Raw genomic sequence first — 22,319 nt, forward strand, 5'->3', positions numbered from 1 at the left:
AGTGCTTTTACATATCCCACCCTCTGCCTTAGCTTTTGTGCTGCACAGCATTCGATGTGCTTTGCGCTTGCTCTGTGATGATACATGGTGATCATCAAAGCAGTGAGAGTGCTGCACAGTATGTTCTACACCAGCTACTTCCTTTCTGGTTTAATTATAACTGAGTTTGCTAATCCCAGTCTTGATTAATGAGCTTAATATGCAAATGTTATAATGAAACTGAAACTCTTTGTAATTGCTTGCAGACAGATTACCACTTCGAGTACACAGAGTGCGACAGCAGTGGCTCCAGATGGAGGGTGGCTGTCCCGAATCCGTCGGTGGAGTGCTCTGGACTACCCGACCCGGTGAAAGGGAAGGAATGCAGTATGTCGGCACTTTTCATTTTACAGACCGTTACTAGCTGTTTCTGCTATCTACCCTTGTATGGCTTCTTAGTTCTGTCACTGATGTCCCAAGCGTCCCTGAGTTAGTCCTTCCCCTCCAAAACCTTCTTGTCTCTCGGAGCTATGGAGCAGGGATTGTCTTTGCAGCATAGTTACATAGCTCAATATGCGCTACAAGTACCCTTGTATGCTAATTCACAGACAAGACAGGTCTACTACAACATCTCTTGAAGAGGTGTGGTTGCTTGTCTTGAGCTGCCATACTCTTAAGTACTGCAGCTCTCCCATTTGTTTGTAGCTGTATTGGCCAAAAGGGTGACCAGGAGTGGCCAAATTATATTTGCATAGTGTCTGCATTCTCCTTACCTGCATTATTTAGCTAATTAATAAGCTGAATGCATAAGTAATGGTAAATGTCTTATTTGCCTGAGGTAATTTCATGATGAAGCTTTTGCATTTTATTTATTTATGTATTTATTTTTAACAACTTGGAGGGTTCTCATATAACTTGGTACTGCATTTTTTTAATGTTAAAACACTTCTTTGCATCTGGGGACATAAGTGAACTGCTGCTCTGCAAACACTTTAGAACTCTTCCCTCACTGTTTTGTAGTTTCCCAGGCTGAATGCTGTTTCTCATCACACTTCCTTGCTCTAGAAAGTCTCTTCACAAAAGATCCTAGTAGTGCTTTACTTTCTCAGTAATTTGTACCAGAGGGTATAAATTATTGTATCTGACAAACCATATGAACAATGGCAACATCCTTTCAGTTCTGCTGTAGGAGAGGTGAGATTTACTCACTTCTGACTCTCCTCCTGTAAAGGTTTATTGTTCATTTCTTTACTACATATGTTCCAGTGTGAGGCACATAAATGTTTTCTGTAGCAGTGTTGACCACTGGAAGATTTCTTGTGGCTTGCAGGCATCGTTTGATAAGTTGCCTGTGTCATTCTTGGTATTTGGGTTTAGTTTCTGAGGTTTTAAATGTGGAATCTCTGTATATCCTTCGAATGTGTTTTTCAGTTACAGAAATACAGAGCTGGGAAGCACCTCAGGTGATCCCATAATTCATCCCCCAGCCCAAATAGCTATAGTAGCAATGAATTTGTCATTCATGGCTATTGTTTGGCTGGACTGTTTTCATGGACTTCTGGTGATGAAGAGCCCACAAGCTCTCCAGATATTTGCTCGTCTATTTTGTTCTTTTCATTTTCCCTCCTGTTACAGCTTTTTCTGCTGTTGAATCTCCCTTGTTGTACTTCGAGCCTGTTACTTTTTGCTGTCTGCACTATAAAGGAGCAGATAGTGCTATGCCTTCTGCTGCACAACCACTTTTGGTGTACTCTGGAGTACACAGGTATAACTAATTTTTTTCTGATATACACTATTTCTTCTTAAATCTTGTGATAAATGGTTCAAGGTCCAGCAACTTTACACTCTCCTCGACTTTCTGCTACAGATTTCGACAAATGGTGCACTTCCCTCTTCACCCCCTCTTATTTGTGTGTCTTTCTGGTCTTAAATCAGTTCCATGAAAATTCAACTGGTTTATAACAACAGATGAATCTCTGGCTTCTCCATATCTTGCCCCCTGCTAAACAAGGGGAAAACTTTGCCTAGTGGATTGGCTGTGATATTATACACCAAAGTACAGGATTCTGTTAAATACACTGGAAAACTCATCTCAGTAGATGCCTCTCCTCCTTGTAGTGTTGCTGTTAAGTCCCATGGCAATTCAGCTGGTTTGAGAAGCAATTGGATATTTGACTTTTTTTACTGAACCTTTCAGATATCATCTCTCTGGGCTTTTGGGAGTGCAGCGGTGTTAATGTAGTTCTGTCTTTTTTGTGTGTCTGTAGTAGATTATCTGGCTTCAGGAGATGTCTGGCTATATTCTGATGGTAAAAGTCATTTTAGGTTTCTCATCTCTTAGTCTTTCACCTTTTGCTTTAAGAACAACCAATCTTTCAGGCTGAAAACGTGAATCTGTCAACAGCAGTCAATCACTTCAGGAATGTGTAGGGAACACCCTTCCCATTTGGCTTGGCTGATGTGGTGGTTTTTACTGCAAAATATTTGAACCAGCATAGAGTTTGGCTGACAGTCCATTCTTCAATGGGTGGGATATACTGGGAGAGGCAGCTTTTTGGAAATTCTGTGCCCTCCAGCTCTTTAGAGTTTGCAGATGGGGGTCTGTTGTTGATGATGAGTTGTATTACCAAGAATGTGTTATACTAAAAGCACAAATTTCTGTAGCTGGAGGAAAATGAAAGGTTCTGTATTTGGGGCTGCTACAACTCACATTCTCAGTGGATCATGTGCAAAGTGAGACTTGGCCAGGGGTTGCGTACGCATCTCACCAAGTAATTAATGGCTCCCTGAGATGCCTTCCTTTTCTCATAGGCCTAGTGTTATTTTATCCCGAGCCTATCAAGAAATACCATAACTATGCCATATCCTTTGAGATGAGTCTTTCTGGACATTCTACAAATTTATTCAGGTTCTCCTACATCTTGTAGATCCTACCCTATGCCAGAGCATACTGACACTGGGGCTCATCTTGACATTTGGTAAGAGTCCTGAACTCCCTTAGGTATCTCTTTCAGTCCTTCAGCCTGCAGAACTGGGGACCACAGTTCAATTACCCCAAGTGGGATGATTTCCAGCTTTGGAGATCTGTTATCTTCAGAAGTTTTGGTTGGTATCTACCAGTCCTGATATATAGCTGAGCCAGCTATGTCTCTGCTCTTAAAAAAGGGTTGCAGTTGTATAGCAGCATGAGCTCTTCGGGCATTTTCGTCTCCTTGAGGTTGGCAGAGCCCTCAGCGGTCCTTGGTGGCAGTTAGGACACAATGGATATGGAGGAGTCTGGGTGAGAAAGTGTTTTTTTTGGGAACACATCTACCACCGCAGCTGACTTCACCACATACCATTTGCAGTTGTTTTCATCTATTCAGAAATGCCTGCCGCTTGAGAATATCTGCTGTTGATCTTTACTGCTCCCTGAAAACAGAAGTGACTAGCAGGCTGTCATTAATTTTGGATCCTGAGAATAATGCGCCAACTTCTCCCGCTTCCAAATGTTCAGCAGTCATTCTCTTTAAATTGTGCCTGAACTAGGAATTCGAAAGATGGTATAACAATATGTTAAATGTCTCCAATCATCTCTGTAAATACGTCTAGACTGTGGTCTCCAGTGGAGTGGAAAGACACTTGAGATTGCTAAAAATGTATTAGCTCAGGTGCTTCACATATCTGGAGCAATCTAACTGTGGCACCAGCGCTCAGTTGGCGTCTCGAGATGTGCTCATTTTCAGGATGTTGTGTTTTACTGCTTTTCATTTGAATGAACCCATTTAAAATTAGGTTGGTGTCCTGGTTTTGGCTGGCATAGAGTTATTTTTCTTCCTAGTAACTCGTATAGTGCTGTGTTTTGGATTTAGGATGAGAATAATGTTGATAACACACTGATGTTTTCATTGTTACTGGGCAGTGCTTGCACAGTCAAGGACTTTTCAGCTTCTCATATTGCCCAGCCAGCAGGGAGGCTGGGGGTGCGCAAGAAGTTGGGAGGGGACACAGCCAGGACAGCTGACCCAAACTGGCCAAAGGGGTATTCCATAGCATGGGACATCATGCTGAACAATAAAACTGGGGGGAGTTGGCCGGGGGTGGGGGCCATTGCTCAGGGACTGACTGGGCATCGGTCAGCGGATGGTGAACAAGTGCACCGTGCATCACTTGTTTTGTATACTCTTTTATCATTATTATTATTTTCCCTTCCTTTTCTGTCCTATTAAACTGGCTTTATCTCAACCCACAAGTTTTACCTTTTTTCTGCTTCTCTCCCCCATCCCACTGCGGGGGAATGAGCGAACGGCTGTGTGGTGTTTAGCTGCCTGCCAGGTTAAACCACAGCAGTTGGGTATCTCTGCGCTCTGCTGCATTTTGAAGTGCATGCCGACCTGCAAAGCACAGCTGACTGTGACCTGCTGAGAGTAACTGCCAGCATTCCCTGAAATGGCTGTCGTCTCCAAAACATGTCAGGATTCAGCCCTTTTTTTTGTGTCTTCAAAAAGTTAATCAGCAAAGTTTGTCTGCAAAAAGACAGAGTCCTCTGAGAAATAGTCATGGGGTTCAGAGTAGAAAGGATTGTAGTATTTTAACTGCTTTATGACCTGGTTATTAGAAGAAGGGTTTTTTTGCCTTTATCTTGCCGTGAGCACAGAGCAGCGTGATGACCCAGCTTCCCCTCCTGCTACCCTCCCCTCCACATCTCTCCCATCCAGGCGGGAGGTGGGAAGAAAGAAGGAACCTCACATGGCAGAAGTCTGTGATGCTGTAGGAGGTCCTGCTACGCAGTGACCCCAGACACGGGAGAGGACGGACAAGAGCGGCTCTGCAGCGCGGTAGCTCACTTGCAATGCACTGGGACATGCCTCTTTCTGTATTCCACTCCCCCATTTTTTTCTGATCTCCTTGCCCTGTGGGGCTGCAGCTATTGCCACTTTCAGACCTCACACCAGGGTGTCAGCCTGCATTTTGCCATTCAGCGTGGTGTGGTACCTCAGTGCTCACCCTGTGGGGCCGGGCTGCCTCCGGACAGGCCATGGCATGGCCACGCCAGACTGTTCAGCCACCTCTCTCAGGCTTGTGTTTGTTCAGAGATGAGTCATATTCCTGATGCCACCACATCACAGTTGCAAGGGATCCTGCAAAGACACACATTAAGAATGCAGCAAAGGTCTTGGCTAGGAAAAAAAGGCAATATTTATTACACCTAAAGCTAGTCTGTGTGGCTCTCCTCTGCTTCCCATTTAAGATGTCCCCTCCAGGCATCTTCCCGGTACCATTTTGGTGGTAGGGTCCATACGTGGAGGCAATGGAGCGTTGCGCTGGAGGGGTGGTGGACTGAGAGCCTCCCTCTATGAAATCCAGACCTCTGAATCTCTCCATTACTTCTTGACAGTCGGGAATGTACTTAACTAATTTGGTCTCGTTCATTTTTAATTACCACAGATCTCACTCTGATCTCCTCATGAGTCTGATAGCAGGAAGGGAATTTAGCTGATAAGGATCACTGCCATCAGGGAGGTTGCTTGGCTTTTAAAATGGAAAATATTTATGGCAGTCAATGGGAGCCGGAGCGAAGCCCTTGCCTGCATTCCATGATGGCTGGTACCTCTGAAACCCCTTTGCTTTGGTGGGGGGGCTGTATGCAGTGTCTAACGGGGACCTTTCGGGGCCTGGCAGTGGGAGCAGGACTTGGCATCATGCTCCCACTGACACGACGCTGCAGTCTGTTTTGGTGGCCACAGTCAGGCTTTTCTGCCAGCCTGACCATATGCTGCATGTTTTACACTCAAATTAAAAGTCTGAATTTGGAGCCTTCCTTCCTCCCATGTCTCCTTTCCTTCCTCTCCCTTCACCCAAGTACAACTCAAATATCTGGTTCAGACTGTGCCCTTGCTGTGCCCAGGTGCATGTCTCAGCAGAGTTTAGGACCAAAAAGGGCTTAAAGGGTTCACATTTTGACCTCAAATTCTTTTATAATACTAATTCTCTTATTCCACAGAATATGAGTTATTTTTTGCTATTCTAAACAAGAACAGTTTGCACCTTATCTCATAAATATCTGTTAATTTTAGTGGTGCTAGGTGCATAATAAAGAAACTACAGTGAGAATAATAGAGCAATTTCAAAAGGAGTTGAATTTGCCATGTTCGAGGGGAAAAAGTGCTGGTAGGGTCACTGTTATAGTCAGCACCCAAATGTCAGTTATAATCAGTGGTGCCACTAAGGTGTGAGCAACTTCTTTGAACTCAGAAATGTGCTTCAGTTTTGAGGCGAGGCATGTAAGTGTGTGCCAAATGGTAAGCGTGTGAAAAGCTCCACTGACTTCAGAAAATAGACTATCCTTAATTACAGTGGGCTTTACTGGGGCCTGGGAGCAAAATTTGTCCTGATTTATTGCTACTGAACTGTGTTTGTTGAGTTTATTCTAACTCGTATAATCTGCTCCTAGGATACCACAGGAGGGGATATGGATCTTCCTGCTAATTGCAGGGCACTTTAGACACAATTAGGGCAAATGACCTTTTTAAGGCTTGTAGGTTTTATAACACTTTAAGGCAATTTAACTGATCTGCAGGAGTTTTAACATTCTGTTTTTGTAACAGAAAACTGAAATAGAAGGGTTTGAGTTTGATGTTCTCTCAGCCTCTGGTAAGATTGGGTATCCCAGGCAGGTGAGAAGTGGGTCTGCTCCTAACTCCCTTGAAGTCAGTGGGCATCTGCAAATTTTATAACATACAGTGTATGCACATACATATCTGTGTAGATGGATAATATCAAATGAATGTTATACATCTGGCAAAACCTGTGGGCTTGTGTTACAGCCTTCTGACATAAAGTTTACATCTGTTCATTGTCAACTAGATTTGTATTCAGGCAAATTCTGTGTAGTCTTTGTGCTAAAGAATTGGTTCTTCTGGAGAATCCTACTCAGGATTTTGAAATGTGGCTGGTGAAGACTTGAAAATAGCAATGATAAGTTTTAGTAGTTTCTTTAATGTTTACATTATTGCACATGTGGATGTGAATGTACATACAAAAACTCCCATGAGAATGGTGCTATTTATTACACAGTCACATTTATTTATGTTATCTCAAAATAGTTTGTTATGTAATAAAAAAATTTTATTATCACAACAGTGTCATTGTCTTTATATATGAATGCATGTAAGAAATACTTTTCATAGGGCTTAAATAAGTCCAGAGTTATGGCCTCTTGAAGCAAACGTGAATCCTAACAAATCATCAGGGAGTTTTTTTCCTGTTTTATTTGACATTCACTGAGGATTATTTTCTGGTCTCATTAATGGGCTTTGAAATGATTTGGATTTCTTTGTTTCAGCTGAAGAGGGGGAATATGGTGACATCGGCATAGCTCTGAGGACTAGGCATGTATCCGTTCTCTTTTTTTCTCATGGGTTGAAAGCACTTGATCTTGTCTTCATCAACCTTGACGTATGTATTGGGTTTGCACGGCAAGGCTTTGGTAGTGGGGGGAGCTACAGGGGTGGCTCCTGTGAGAAGCTGCTAGAAGCTTCCCCCATGTCCGACAGAGCCAATGCCAGCCGGCTCCAAGACGGACCCGCCGCTGGCCAAGGCCGAGCCCATCAGCGATGGTGGTAGTGCCTCTGGGAGAACAGATTTAAGAAGGGCAGAAAAACTGCACAATTGCAACTTTGGCCAGAGAGAAGAGTGAGAACATGTGAGAGCAACCGCCCTGCAGACCCCCAGGTCAGTGCAGAAGGAGGGGGAGGAGGTGCTCCAGGCGCTGGAGCAGAGATTCCCCTGCAGCCCGTGGGGAAGACCACGGTGAGGCAGGCTGTCCCCCTGCAGCCTGGGGAGGTCCACGGGGGAGCAGATCTCCACCTGCAGCCCAGGGAGGACCCCACGCCGGAGCAAGGGGATGCCTGAAGGAGGCTGTGACCCCGTGGGAAGCCCGCGCTGGAGCAGGCTCCTGGCAGGACCTGTGGCCCTGTGGAGAGAGGAGCCCACGCTGGAGCAGGTTTGCTGGCAGGACTTGTGACCCCGCAGGGGACCCACGCTGGAGCAGTCTGTGCCTGAAGGACTGCAGCCCGGGGAAGGGACCCATGCTGGAGCAGGGGAGGAGTGAGGAGTCGTCCCCCTGAGGAGGACGGAGCAGCAGAGACAACATGTGATGAACTGACCCCAACGCCCATTCCCTGTCCCCCTGCGCTGCTGGAGGGGAGGAGGGAGAGAATTTGGGAGTGAAGTTGAGCCCTGGAAGAAGGGAGGGGTGGGAGGAAGGTGTTTTGAGATTTGGTTTTGTTTCTCATTATCCTACTCTGGTTTGATTGGTAATAAAATTTATTTTCCTCAGGTTGAGTCTGTTTTGCCCATGATGGTAGTTGGTGAGTGATCTCTCCCTGTCCTTATGTCAACTCACGAGCCTTTCATTATATTTTCTCTCCCCTGTCCAGCTGAGGAGGGGGAGCGATAGAGCAGCTTTGGTGGGCACTTGGTGTCCAGCCAGGGCCAACCCACCACAATGTACTAATTTTTTTTTCATTTTCGATGTCATTCAGACATTGCTTCTTTGGGTATTCACCTTGGAAGAAACAGTGAGGTCTAGCTATTAATGGCTGCTGATGTTTAATCATGTCATTTAGATCAGACATATGCACATAGATCTACTGACATAAGGTAGCAGATGCTGTTGGGTATCCTGAGCTGTAGGAAAGTACTATTTTGAGAGAATGTTCAAACAAGGTATTCATAAAATCTCCCCTTTCATTCCTCTGTCCTTGAGATTGCTCACTCGAATGGTACGTGCTGATCTCATCCCTCATTTTGACTAACAATTTCCCTTCTCCCCTCTCTTTTGAACAGTCAGGTAGCTCCCATGAAGCTACCTGTCAACATATAAGTCACATATGGAAGGTTGCTCTCTCTAACCTAAGTACCAAAAAAGTCGATTCTTAGTGGGATGAAATCCAGGGAATCTAAGAATTTCTTGATATTCTATAGATTTGGCCCTTGGCCTGTCATGTATTACCTAGCAATTAAGGATGTCTAATGGAGAAAAACATAATATAACTCTGTGTCTGGAGCCACCTCTGATGTTAACAGCAAGATGTGCAAGAAGTAGATTTCAAAGTCATGAACTTTATAGGGGCACTTTTTTGTGTATGGCCTGCAGAACTGTCAACTCAATTTTAGCTGACCCTCTTTTGTATCCCTAGGAAATTTTTTTTGTCTTTTCTGAAAGGAAAAGGAAAGGCTTTCCCACTAGACCACTCTGAGGAGGGGACTAGCACATAGCAGCAGAGGCTGCTCTGAGGAACGCTGCGGAGCTGAGGAATTAATGCAAGGCTGTCAGGTAGCAAAGATGTTTAGCCAGCAGTGGTGTGCATGGCACAGTTCGAGAGTTGCTACTAAAAGGCTGTGATTTAGCAAAGCACTCAAGCAGATGTTTATTTCTGTTCATCTTAAGAGTATCCCTGCTAATGTATGTTCCTAACTCAAGTCAGGTAGGTAAGTCCTATTGATAGCATTAGGTTTCTCACCTGGACTGAGGCTCAAGGCTACATTTTGCCATGGCATTTCCATCTGGATGTTTTCCTAATGCGTATTCTTATTCTGAGAGATAACCAAGTTTTACAAGTAATTTTTCCAGATTTTTTCCTCTATGCATGAGCAATGCACTGTCTTTGCAGAAAAAGCCCCATTGTTGGCTTTTTGAAGCACAGATTCTTTTAGGTAAATAGTTAAAAAAGCAGAAGAGTTTGGACTGAGCCCACAGAGTTTAATTCCTGGAGAGAAGTTACCAGGAACTGCATGCTGATGTGTGTATTGAGACTTCCAAAAGAAAGGTTGGCTTTAGTGTCTTTTGATGATTTCTTCACCCTATTTGTGTACATGATGTACTTAAATAAGTTAAATGCAGCTTCCTCTGAGTCACTGATTTTTCTTTCAACAGGAAAGCAGCTGGCAAGACCTTCAGATTTGCAATGGCTTGGCAGTGGGATGAGAGGCAAGCACTCCGTGTGTGTGCGCGCGCGCACGTGCATGTGTGCAGACGACATCTCTAATGACACTAGAAGCCATTTGCACCAACCTCTTTGGTTGGTGAGCAATCAAAACAGGCCTGATGGAGTCAATGGGGCCTGGAGAGCCACTCACTCACCTTGAGGTATGTTTCCTGCCATCTCCAGTGCTGAGCCACTAGGATGGTGGTTGTAACCCTGGCAGCAAATGTGCTTGCTAACCTCTTGGTGACGACGGCTTTCCTCCACTCTATGCCAGACTTTCATGAATTTATTGAGTATTCCTGTTCCAAAACCACACCTTTTAGTGTCCAAATGATGAAATAAAAGTGATAATAAAACTGTCCTATGTGCTAGGCCAGCTGGGGAAAATGGTACTCTTCCTGTCAAAGAGGTGAACTGGAAAAAGCATTACTCTATTTTGTAATTTCTTGGGTAAAAGGAAAAATTATTTACTCTTAGGAAAAGGAAAGGTCTCTTCCACAGAAGGTACTCTTCCCCAAGTTACATCAGCTTTCAGCGTGATCATGTTTCAAGCCTAAACAGCCTTGACAGACTTTTTTTCTTAAATTAAGATTCAGTCTGGTTCCTGGTAACACATTGGGATATAATGACTGAAGAAAACGAACATCAATTATTCACAGTCTATTGGAGAAGCCTCATATAAATTATTCACGGAAGACATTCTGAAGCTGGCTGAGACTATAGGAAACATTAATAATGAAGCAATGATTTCCTCTTGTCCTTTGGCTTTCTTTTTTTCTCCTCATCTCTTATTTTGGTTGGTCCTTGGCTCCATGTTGTGTGGACCCCGATGTCCCAGGGTATCACTGAACAGATGTTTCTGTGTACTTGTCCTTGGCCACATCTTCCCCTCCAGGTTTGTGGCATGTGTCTGCTGAACCCAGCAGCTGTTCAGAGGGACAACTGTGTGATGCTGCCAACCTCATATTTTCTTTCTGAGCTACAGTTTTCACCTCTGCCCATGGGAGCCTGAGACAATTCAGCCCAGACTCCTGCCTGCAGGAGATAGCAGCATCTCACGTGAAGCCCAGGCAGCGGGGCTTTGGATGAACAACATAGGAATGGAGGGGGGAGAGATGGAAAGCCGGTGTTTGAGATTATCTGTCCTGTGCATTTTCACTAGTTTGGGTAGAATTGCTCCATTGCTACCCCCTTCTAATGTTGTTATAATCTGGCAAAATCCAGTCCTGTGTCTTTTTTTAAATTGTAATGTGTTGAGAGCCAGGGGGACACAGAAGGACACACATGAACTTGCACATACTCAGTGGCAACAGGATAACAGAAGAGCTGAACTAGTTTTAGGTATCATACGTAAGAAATGTCTGGAGACAAATGTCTGCTGAGAAGAGTGACAGAGGTAGAAGTAGTGGGTCCAAGTGGTGTGGGACGGGAAGCTAGCTGAGGGAAGGTATAAGACTGAGTGGCCAGGGCTGCATAGAGGAGGAAAACAGTTGAATATAATATAGGTTTGCTGTTGGAGGATGCAGGGCATTGAGGCAGCTTTGATTAATCTCCTGGTGAAATCACAAATATTCTGATCCCTCTCACAGCGTGGCAGTATCTTGGAGATACTGGACGTGAGAAAACACTCCAGATGAAGGTTTCAGACCTCAGAAGAAGTTGAGTAATCATATACGTGTGAGGATCAACTCTGTTAGTCCAGGTGTGTTCATTCTAAGTCTGTCCTGACCCCCAGCATCAGAAAGTTAAGCAACGTGAGATTGTTAGGGTCAATTAATAGAAAAGTGCCAACTAACACTGATCCTAGTCCACCAAATTCACTGGGAAGGCCACAGCTGTACTAAAAGGCAGAATGTGACCCTGGAGCCTTGCAGTCAAAGGACAAATGAGGCAAGCTTGTTTATGGTCTGTTTTGCACTCTGAGGAGCCGTTTCCATGCCTGCAAAGTGATTGTAAAGTGCTATCAGATCTGCAAAGTAATCTATTGCAAGCACTCCTTGGAAGTGGTTGCACAGTGGGCAGGGTTCCTGCTTCAGGATGCCCCACGTCCGTGGTGTGTCCCAGGAGGGAGGTAAGATACCATCGCTCTCCACGCACAGAGTTTAGCAGGAGGGGGGTTAATTAGATTCCTGTTGTGGTTTAAGCCCAGCCGGTAACAAAGCACCATGCAGCCGCTCGCTCACTCCTCTCTCCTAGCCCCGGTGGGATGAGGAGGAGAAAATATAAAGAAATGCTCATGGGTCGAGACAAGGACAGGGAAGGATCACTCACCAACTGCAGTCATGGGCAAAAGACAGACTCAACTTGGGGAAAAAAAACAAAATAAATTTAATTTACTACCAAGCAACTCAAAACAAAGATACTGAGAAATAAACCCAAATCTCAAAACACCTTCCCCCTACCCCTCCCTTCTTCCCGGGCACAACTTCACTCCCAAATTCTCTACCTACCCGCCTCCAGCAGCGCAGGGGGACGGGGAATGGGGGTTGAGGTCAGTTCATCACACGCTGTCTCTGCCGCTCCTTCCTCCTCAGGGGCAGGACTCCTCACTCTTCCCCTGCTCCACCGTGGGGTCCCTCCCACGCAAGACAGTCCTTCACAAACTTCTCCAACGTGAGTCCTTCCCCAGGCTGCAGTCCTTCCGTCACAGCCTGCTCCAGCGTGGGCTTCCCCACAGAGTCGCGGCCATCCTGGGGGGCATCCATCCCCCTGCTCCAGCGTGGGCTCCTCTCTCCCCAGGCTGCAGGTGGGCATCTGCTCCCCCGCTCCCCTCCGCGGGCCGGGGGGGACAGCCTGCCGTCGGGTCTCCCCACGGGCTGCGGGGGCAGCCCCTCCTGCCCGCCTTCCTCCCTGACCTCGGTACCCGCAGAGGGGTTCCTCTCCCTTCCCAATCCCCTCTCTGCTGCAGGTTCCCCCACTGAAATCCGCTCTCCCAGAGGCGATACCGCCGTCGCTGGCGGGCTCAGCCTGGGCCAGAGGCGGGTCCCGCTCGGAGCTGGGGAAGCTTCCAGCAGCTTCTCACAGGAGCCGCCTCTGTAGCCCCCTCCCCCTCTACCAAAGCCCTGCCACACAAACCCAAAACAATTCACTAGTTTGACCTCACAGGCCATTAAAATGCATCCAGTTAGGCTGACGCTGAGGCTGATAATTTGTATTTGGCGTGAGCTTTTCTTCCATATGGTGTCCAGTTATGGTACGAAGCACTTGAGAGACAAAGGGTCCATCACATGCCATGCAGATTGTTCCAGCAATCAGTCATTCTTCCTATTAAAAATGTGTGCATTATTTCCAATTTGAATTTATCTGGGTTCAGCTTCCAGGAGGTAGGTCTTCTTATGCAGTTCTCTGCTTGATTAAAGAGTCAAGTGGGATCCTGTGTTTTCTGCCCCTGGAAATGCTTATGCATTAATCAAGTTGACTCTCAATCTTCTTTTGATAAACTAAACAGACTAAGCACTTCAGATCTCTCACTGCAAGACATTACCCCTAATTTTAAAATCATTTAAAGTCCTTTTGTTTTGCATTGACCTCTTAAAAATGCCAAATCGCAACTATATTCAGTATTAGAACAATCTTCTTGCCTGTAATACACATGTTTCATCCTATCCTACACATGTCTACCTCCACCTCTAAATGTATCCACAGATCTCAGTAGCACCTTTTTTGCATGTTTTGACGGTGGAAGCTCTTGATGAATGGTGAGTCCACTGCAATGCTCAGGTTTGCTGCTCTCCAGGATACATTTCAGCCTTCGGCAGGCAGGGCCAGCACTCCTTGCCTTCAGTGGCTTGTCTTTACCTTTGACTCTGTTAAAACACTGACTTCGAGTGGGCTCAGGCTTGACAACAGTCTCTCACCCACCAATTTTAATAGTGTTCTGTTTCTGTTTGCCTCCAGATCATTGATAAAAATGTGGAGAGCCATCAGACTCAGTCCTGGGGCAAGCAGAACTGCCGCCTCCCTCCCTGCCCAGTGATGGTTTCCCACTGACAGCCCTGTCTGAGATCTGTTACTCGGGCAGTTCTTAATCCATTTAAGATGTGCCTTACTGGTACTGTGCGGTACTACCTTCTTCATCAGAATGACATGCAAAACGAACTTAACTGTATTAGAAACCCTAAGTCTATTACATCCACTCAGTCACCTTTATCAAGTGACTTGTAATCCTTTTAAAGAATGAAATGAGGTCTGTTTGACAAGACTTATACAATGGTTTTGGTGGGTATTAGTACTGTAGCTCTTGTTAATTTTTTATGAAGTGAATCTGGTGTCAGCTTTATTGCATGCATGTATGAAATGTGTGTGCCTGCCTGTGGCAGTGTCTGTCTAACAGTACTTTACAGCATCTTTTGTGACCAAGACTGGTCGCTTGTACAAACCACAACTTTTTTTTTCTTCTGTATTTATTTTAAGAAAGCTACAGCTGCAAATCACCAATAATTGCATCGGCTTCACTGGAGCTACTGAAGGCATTAGTGTGTTAAGCGCCACAGTATGTCGTGCCGTTCCTAACTGCCTCTGACAATGTTCTCGCAGTTTTAAAAATGCCCACGATGGGGCAAGTCATGAAACATTTTAGTGCGTTTCACAGTTTTTTTCACAGACAGAAGATCAAATTCAGTCTTCACGATGTGCGTTGCTCTAAGTTGGTGTGTAGCACCCAAACTGGTATTTGAAAGGTATAATAGGAAAGTTTGCAGTTGAAAGGGAGAGGAATAGTGATGTCCAAACCGGATCAATAGTGTTGATGCTGGAAAAGATTTTCAGAACTGCCTACCTGATTTAACAGCCTTAGTTCTGTTTTCTGAAACAGGGTAGACACGTAAGGAGTTATTCAATAGAGACATTTTCTCAAAAAATTAAGTATCAAATGCTTAAATAAATGGGCTCTGGGGTCAGGGGGAGATGGTGTTCACAAAGGCTACCTCTAAGCCAGAAGACTAATTTTTCCTCTGGAGTCTGAAGCGAGAGGGAGGGTTCAGTGGAGGACAAATCAGAGCACACACCTAAAATATACGATTTGGAGTCCTGAAACTTCACACTGCACCTTGACCTCCTATGTGGTGATGCCGTCCTTCCCGTTGACAGCATCTTGCCTGTGTCACCCCCGCAAACACGGCGGTGCTGCAATAATGTCAACCGTTCCCGTGAACAAGCAGTCGCTGGTCAGTGCTGGATCTGTGCTCAGCCGCGTCTCAGTGAGAAGGAGCAGCCAGAAGCGAAGCGCCAGTGCCCTGGGACGGATCATCCGTCTGTGCCCTGTCCCCCCGCAAGTGCCTGCTGGCCCATTGCGGGGGACATCTGCTCTGCGGGGTCCCTCTGGGCACGGCCACAACCTGCCCGTCTCCAGCTGGGACAGACTCCTGAATTAATGCTGCTTAGATTGAAGAGGGTTTGGCCTGGCTTTTGGTCTTCCCCCTTGCTGGAAGAGCAAGTTGTGTGACGCTAGGAGAGGAGACCGTCTTTGTGCTCGTCACACGCCGTGATTCCTCCCCATCCCCCTCCAGCCGCTCCCAACCACCTGGAACGAGACCAAACGATGCATCTGTTCCAATGTTGAAAGTGGTTCCTGTTGCCATTAGCCACGTTCAGCCCCAAATTGAACGAGGCAAGCAGCTGGCATGCTCAGAGCTAGTTTGCTTGCAGACGTATGTGTTTTGACGGGAAATGCGGCTGCCTTTGAAATACGATTCTTAGAAAAGGGAAAGAAGGTAATTCCCCACCTAAATAAGGAAAAAGGTCATCTCTCTCTTGGAAGGTGAGTGATGGATGGTGGTGTCCTGCGTGGCAGCCTGCCTGATCTCTTATACCCTTTTTTTCTTCTAAAATGATCAGGCTGCAAGCAGTTAAAAGATATTAGTTCGGTTAAAGCAATAATCTCTGCTCAACCTCACTGCAATTGAAGAGGAGGCTCTGCTGCCTTCTGTGTCTTCATTACGGCAGTGAATCGCTCGCAGTTACTGACTCCTTATTCGAAATTCACAAATCTGGAACATGGTTAAGCAGCACTCTCCATTTCTTGCTATTTAACTTTCTTAAAAAAAAAATGTTGAAACTGTTAAAGGATTCGAATATATTATGAGAGCTTGCTTTTTTGCTTCCCTTCCTCTCTGCACTTCTCTCTGCACCCTTCAAAAGAAAAAAATAAAGCTGGATTTATTAATAATGCTAAAGCAGTGAGTCAGAACACCTTTACACATGTTCAAGCTGTGGTCTCAGTTCAGACACATAGGGAAGTGCTTGCTACTCTTCTCTGGGTCTCTGAAGAAAGCTGTGTTTCCAACCCCAGCTGCAGGTACATCCTATGGCTTGGGCTGAAGTCGCAGAATTAGTCAGATGGGATGTTAGCTGTACTGCTGTATCATGTGCTACTGCCTACAGAAAACCACTTGCTCCCACTGAGGGTGGATTTTTTTGCCTGTCTGTCAGTCTTTCACAGAAATCCGTTGCAGCAGGATTTCCTTCTATATACCCACCCCAGCACTCATCCCTGCTAGGCTCCTGCCCACTTTCCTTCTTGGTCCACCACCAGTGTGTGACGGGGTTAGAAAAACAGATTTGTTGATTTGAAGTCCGCTGGTTCAAATTCAGAGTATGCTGATATGACCAAGAGGGAAAAATGGCCCTTTGGCAGATCTTTCCATTGAAATGGACTTTTTATCTGCAACCCAGTGCTGCCCATCAAGGGACAATTACATAGAGAAATGCTGTGGGATCTGGCACAGAAATGGGAGTCAGAACTGCAGTTGGAGTCTTTATCAAAGAACTCACAGTCAAACAAGTTTTTCTGCAGTTAGATAAACATCAGCACATCTATAAAAGTGCATATGATGGGACTTCAACAGGCATCAGTTGTTTTGGGCCAGTTTCACCACTTTGGCTAGCAGTCTGGTCTTGTCTTACAGTTTCTCAGACTAGTGAATTTATGTCTCTCAAAGTGAGTGTATGAAATATCTGTCACTGCACAACGCGGCACTCGTGAAACAGTAAAAGATCCCACCATTTCTTGGGGTGTGAGTTGTGTTCATTGCTCTGAATCCTGCTTTGGCTAGACTGACACAGTTAAGTTTAAAAATCTGCAAGCAACATGGGAAATACTATGTTCTGCAGAAAGCGCTCATCTGTTTTCCATCCAGGGTGTTCAGTCTCAGAGAGGACATGGTACAGCATGGGGCTGGGGGAAAATGGGATGGTCTGCTGTTGAAATCAGCATTCAGGCAGGAGTTATGATTCCCAGCACAGACACGGGGCTCTGTGGGCATACAGGACTTCAGCTGCTGTCCAGGTTTCCTCTATATAATGTGAATATTCTTCCCTTAGCAGATAGAGATGTGATCAGACTGGAACAAGGGACGTATAGTTACTTGGAGTGAGTAATTTTAGAGACATCAGTAAAAAAAGCACTTTGTGAACATTCCTTCTAAATTATACTTCCCCTAGTTACATATGTTTAAGTACTGTCTTTTGTGTGCTGGCAACCAGTGTTTATTTTCTCAGCATGCTAATATCACCCCCGTCAAAGATCCTCATTTACAAGACCCAGGCCCCCTTTTCCAAGACCACCTGGTTTATCAGGCAAGATGTTCAAGGCTTTGAGGCAGCCTGTGTGAGGAGAAATGTGGAGAAACCCTTGGATTAGGTCTGCAACTCTCAGCCAAGGTTTGTAGTGTTATATTACCATCAGCGTCCTGCTGTACACTCTTCTTAGCTACCATACAGGTGGGTGAGACAAGTCTGCTCTGGCTCTCAGGTGCTGGTGATTTTAATTGAAGCTGTAACAGATGGGTGAGGAGAACTGTATTACAAGTCCTTATTTTCACAAATTGCTTTTGGACACAAGTCTATGGGTAGAGATTTTGTTTCTAAAAATCTTGTTTTGCCAACGGAGACAAGCTGCAAAGCAGGAGCCGTCATTTGAGATTTGGTTTCAGTGCTGCCACATCAGTGAAGAAATAGGCACTGGTGAACATTTCAGTTTCGCAGCCAATGTTGGTAGTTCAGCTGATGTGTTCCTGGGACTGGGGCATTCCTGTTTGGTTCCCTTTAGTGGGAGTTCACTCTTAATTAATTAGGGACCAAAAAACTAATGGAAATTATTTGGGATTAATTTCTCCATTAATATGTTGGAAACGATTGTCTCCCCAGCTTTCTCCTGTGCCTCTGGTGAGTACCTGGAGATGAAGAACCAGGTGTGCAGCAAATGTGCAGAGGGGACCTACTCGCTGGGCAGCGGGATTAAGTTTGACGAGTGGGATGAGCTGCCAGCAGGATTCTCCAACGTGGCGACTTTCATGGACACGGCGGTTGGTTCAACTGAGAATAAAGCTGACAGCTGCAACAAGTAAGAAGTTCTGTTTGCATCTGGGTTACGCAGCCATTGGTAAACCCAAGACAGCTCAGCAGCACAAAGGCAGCTTAATGACTTATCTAAGCTCTCCAGAGGGTAACAAGCCCTACTAATGGCAAACAAGAATGGCTGGGAAGTGAAATTTTGTAGCCATCTCTTTGCTGTCCTCATGGTCTCCTTGGGCTCATCAGCAGCTAGTGAGTCTAAGACTAGCCTGGAGCTGCTCTTATTTGTAACTGGAAAGCTCCAGGGTCATGGTGTAGTAAATGTGGCTAAAAGGTACTTTCACAGCCTATTTAGAGAGCCATGGTGGTTGCAGAAGGCTGTTGCTGAGTATAATTGAAAGTATATTGAACCTATGGATAATAAACCTTTCCTGTGTAGGCTGGGTCCTAAATTTCTAATGCCATATCCCTTCCCATGCATGATTATACTGAAAAGTATTATATTTACATGAAAAATAAATGGGAATCTAGTAATAAAGTTATAAATTCACTGCAGTTAGCTATTGTGGGATTCTGGGTCCTTTATTAAGCAACGTGTTTTTGTATAGTAGTGTAAGAAAAGTCTCCTCAGTGTCTGTGATTTCAGCTGAGGCTTGTTTTGTTTATGTTCATCAGCTCTTCGTGGACGCCTCGAGGGAATTACATAGAGTCGAACAGGGATGATTGTACAGTTTCTCTCATCTATGCTGTGCACCTGAAGAAATCCGGTTCTGTCTTCTTCGAATACCAGTATATTGACAACAACATCTTCTTTGAATTTTTTGTAAGGCCTTTTTTATGGTGAATCCAACCTTATATTGTAAGAATTCAATGCAGATAAAGAGCATCAGAAACAGCTTTTTCCTCCCTTTACACTCCCCATATGTCCATAGCTTGGTATTGCTGAACAAGATAAAAAAAATCTTCTTCTCTTTCTGTCACTTGTGCTGCCTTTTGGCATTTATTTCAGCTTCAAAACTCAGGCTAAACTGATCCTATCTATCATGCACTGGGATTTTTCCATGAGGGGTCATGACTGCCCCTGTTAGTCCAGCCTTTTACGAGACAGTTGTTGGTGGTAGATGCTTCAGTTTGGGGGAGTTTGACTTGAGATGCCTTTGAAGGGACTTGATGTTTAAAAAGACTTCTTCCAAGGTAGGCATCCAGAACCTGAGGTGCTCCAGGACATTAGTATGTGGAAACCTTAGCTTTAGTTTTAGGTCAATTGGGGTCATAGCAATTAAGATGAAAAGAAAAGCAGGAGAAGAGACAAAAGGGTGACCCTTAAAAAAACCAAACCAAACAAACAAAAACAAAAGAAAAAGGCAGAAACAACAGTTCTCCAAAGAGATTTAGGAGTAAAAATTCAGATGACTTTCAATAGGAATTAGGCTCTGAGGATGCATCCGCACTGTGAAATGGAGGGGCTGGTGATCATTAGCTCTGAAATGGGAGCAGCCTGGCTGGGCTTGCACCACACTGTACCCAAATTAATAAAACAATCTGATCAGCAGTGACCAGAATGGGAAAGGCAACCCTGCTCTGCCCCTGTGGATGGACTGGTTGGTGTCCAGGGAGCTGGAGGGTTCCCAGCACCAAGCTCCACTATGTGATATAGATGTCCCACATCACTGAGATGCTTTGGGAGGTTCCACCAACACCTGCATTGCTTTCCTTGGCATGTTGTACCTGCCATAGGGACAGAAAAAAACATAATGAGAGGGCAACTCAGAGCAGGAGATGACTGGAAATTTTCAGTCTCCTCTGTTACTGCCTCTGTATCTGTCTGGTGAGCTCTGGTTTTCATCCAAAAAACACAGCTTATGGTATCTCACAGGAGTGAGAAGTCTTAGCTGGTGTTGATTAAAGTTTCTTGAAGCTTGGAGAAAAGTATCCTTATCCTTAGTAGAGATGGGAAAGGAAGACAAAAATACCCTGTTGGAGGCACCTGCTTTCTGCTACATCAGTGCAATAGATTGCTGTTGCACTTTGATAACAGACAGTGCAGGCAATATTATTTAGCCAGTTCAGTTTTATATTAGACTATCCTGCCTTCTTCATAGGGAGAAAGCAGCAAATATGTTTTCTGCTGTCAGATGAACGTACCAGGATTATGAATCCTAGCTCCAGTCTCTTGACTGACTGACTGATCTGCTTCTGCAATGGAACAAATATATTGTTTCTCTGAGCACTGGCTTTGAAAATGGGTTTTTGATTATTACTTTTATCCATATCCCACTCATTCACCTCCTTAAATTTATCTTTCCCTGTTCAAGAAGCAGTGAGTGGTGCAGTCCTTTATAGAAATGCCCATGTAAATAATTCCTAGTCAGCCTCAGTATTTCAGGGAAACCATATTTAACACTCCTCTAAAAGTCTATTCTTTTTCTCCAGCATGTCTTTGTGCTTAAATATATTTAACAATGACACTTCAGCTCTCGACAGTGGCATTTCAGTGGCAGTGGTTTGCAGGTTGCTGGGAAATGGTGACATTTTTGGGCTGTCCAGGTGCAGGTGGCTGTACTGCCGGTCTGAGGGTAAGCAAGGAGATGTCCTCAAACACGGGAAGCAAGCGTGGATGCTTCTTGTTAGATACCCAGTGCTTCTGCAACCTGCCCTTCCCAGGCTCTTTTTATATATTGAAGCCCTTTACACCTTGTGAGAAGAGAGTATATATTCTTCTCTCCTTTTTGCATTTGGGAACAAAGGCACAAAGATGCTGTAGCTCAGTTTGCACAAGATAATAAGGGATCTATTTGCCTTCTACTTAGGTGCTTCTTCTCACCTCTTTTCCTCAGTGCTGTTGATCTAGGTGGGAATTAAGTGCGCAGATGCTTTGGAGGGTGTGGGTTTATGTAATTTATTTCAGACTTGATGTGGAGCAACTTTGAGGAGGGTGCTTGACACCAGGTCTTCTGAAAGTGTGGAACTGGCTTTTCTCCCTGCTGGAATAAAAACTGATAATTGAACTTGTGCCTCAGAGGAACTTAATACTTCTTCAGAGAAGATAGTTATGAGAAGAAAGAAGTGGACCACTGTGAAGCCATGCACCAAAGCTGAGCTGCGCTAGACCTGGGCGAGACCAATCAACTTCATACTTCTGCCAGGGCAGACTCTCCATGGCATGTTGCCTCTCCCTTGATGTTACTCTCATCCTAGTGAGGTCAGGTGGCAGGGAGCCAAAGACATAGCAGATATTGGCTGCAGAGAAAGCAGTTTGTCTTCTAGCTTTGGCCCATCCACTCCTACCTCCCTTCTGTCTTAGTGTCCTAGTTTCAGCTGGGATAGAGTTAACTGTCTTCCTAGTAGCTGGTACGGTGCTATGTTTTGAGTTCAGTATGTGAAGAATGTTGATAACACTGATGTTTTCAGCTGCTGCTAGTAGTGTTTAGACTAATGTCAAGGATTTTTCAGCTTCTCATGCCCAGCCAGCGAGAAAGCTGGAGGGGCACAAGAAGTTGGCACAGGACACAGCCAGGGCAGCTGACCCAAACTGGCCAACAGGGTATTCCATACCATGGGACGTCCCATCCAGTATAGGAACTGGGAAGGGGGGGTGGGGAATGGCTGCTCGGGGACTAACCGGGTGTCGATCGGCGGGTGGTGAGCAATTGCACTGCGCATCATTTGTACATTCCAATCCTTTCATTATTGCTGTTGTCATTTTATTAGTGTTATCATTATCATTATTCGTTTCTTCTTTTCTGTTCTATTAAACTGTTCTTATCTCAACCCATGGGTTTTGCTTCTTTTTCCTGATTTTCTCCCCCATCCCACTGGGGGGGGGGGGGGGGGGAGTGAGTGAGCGGCTCCGTGGTGCTTAGTTGCTGGCTGGGGTTAAACCACGACACTTAGAAGCCCATGGATTTTAGAGAACTGGGTCTTGGTGGGCTCAGGAGAAGGAGGAGGCAGCCAAGACAAGATGCTCAGCATCCAAGTCTGACCAGATAGTGAGAGGACAAGGCTGAGATCTTCTCCTGCTCTTTTTTTAACCATTGCATCAGAGGTGGTCATTGGAGGCACTGTTAAGCTGCTAGC

At 45.2% G+C, this 22,319-nt stretch overlaps 1 protein-coding gene and 1 long non-coding RNA gene across 2 annotated transcripts in view; one reads left to right on the forward strand and one right to left on the reverse strand.

Moving 5' to 3' along the window:
• Positions 1-244: 244 nt before the first annotated feature.
• The window catches only part of ELAPOR2 (endosome-lysosome associated apoptosis and autophagy regulator family member 2), a 53,052-nt gene continuing 30,977 nt past the window's right edge, over positions 245-22,319 (forward strand). The window contains exons 1-3 of the mRNA XM_030015198.2: positions 245-366; positions 18,096-18,291; positions 18,918-19,065. Of these exons, the coding sequence (XP_029871058.1) occupies positions 18,128-18,291; positions 18,918-19,065 (312 nt within the window). The 5' untranslated portion in view covers positions 245-366; positions 18,096-18,127. The remainder of the gene's footprint in view (positions 367-18,095; positions 18,292-18,917; positions 19,066-22,319) is intronic.
• On the reverse strand, positions 3,856-22,315 carry LOC121233334. The gene is made up of 3 exons (XR_005932482.1): positions 22,305-22,315; positions 4,954-4,960; positions 3,856-4,025 (listed from the first exon to the last, which is right to left on the reverse strand). It is a non-coding gene; the product is annotated as an uncharacterized LOC121233334 (long non-coding RNA).

The sequence above is a fragment of the Aquila chrysaetos genome, chromosome 5 (assembly GCF_900496995.4).
Source record: "Aquila chrysaetos chrysaetos chromosome 5, bAquChr1.4, whole genome shotgun sequence".
Lineage (NCBI taxonomy): Eukaryota > Metazoa > Chordata > Aves > Accipitriformes > Accipitridae > Aquila > Aquila chrysaetos.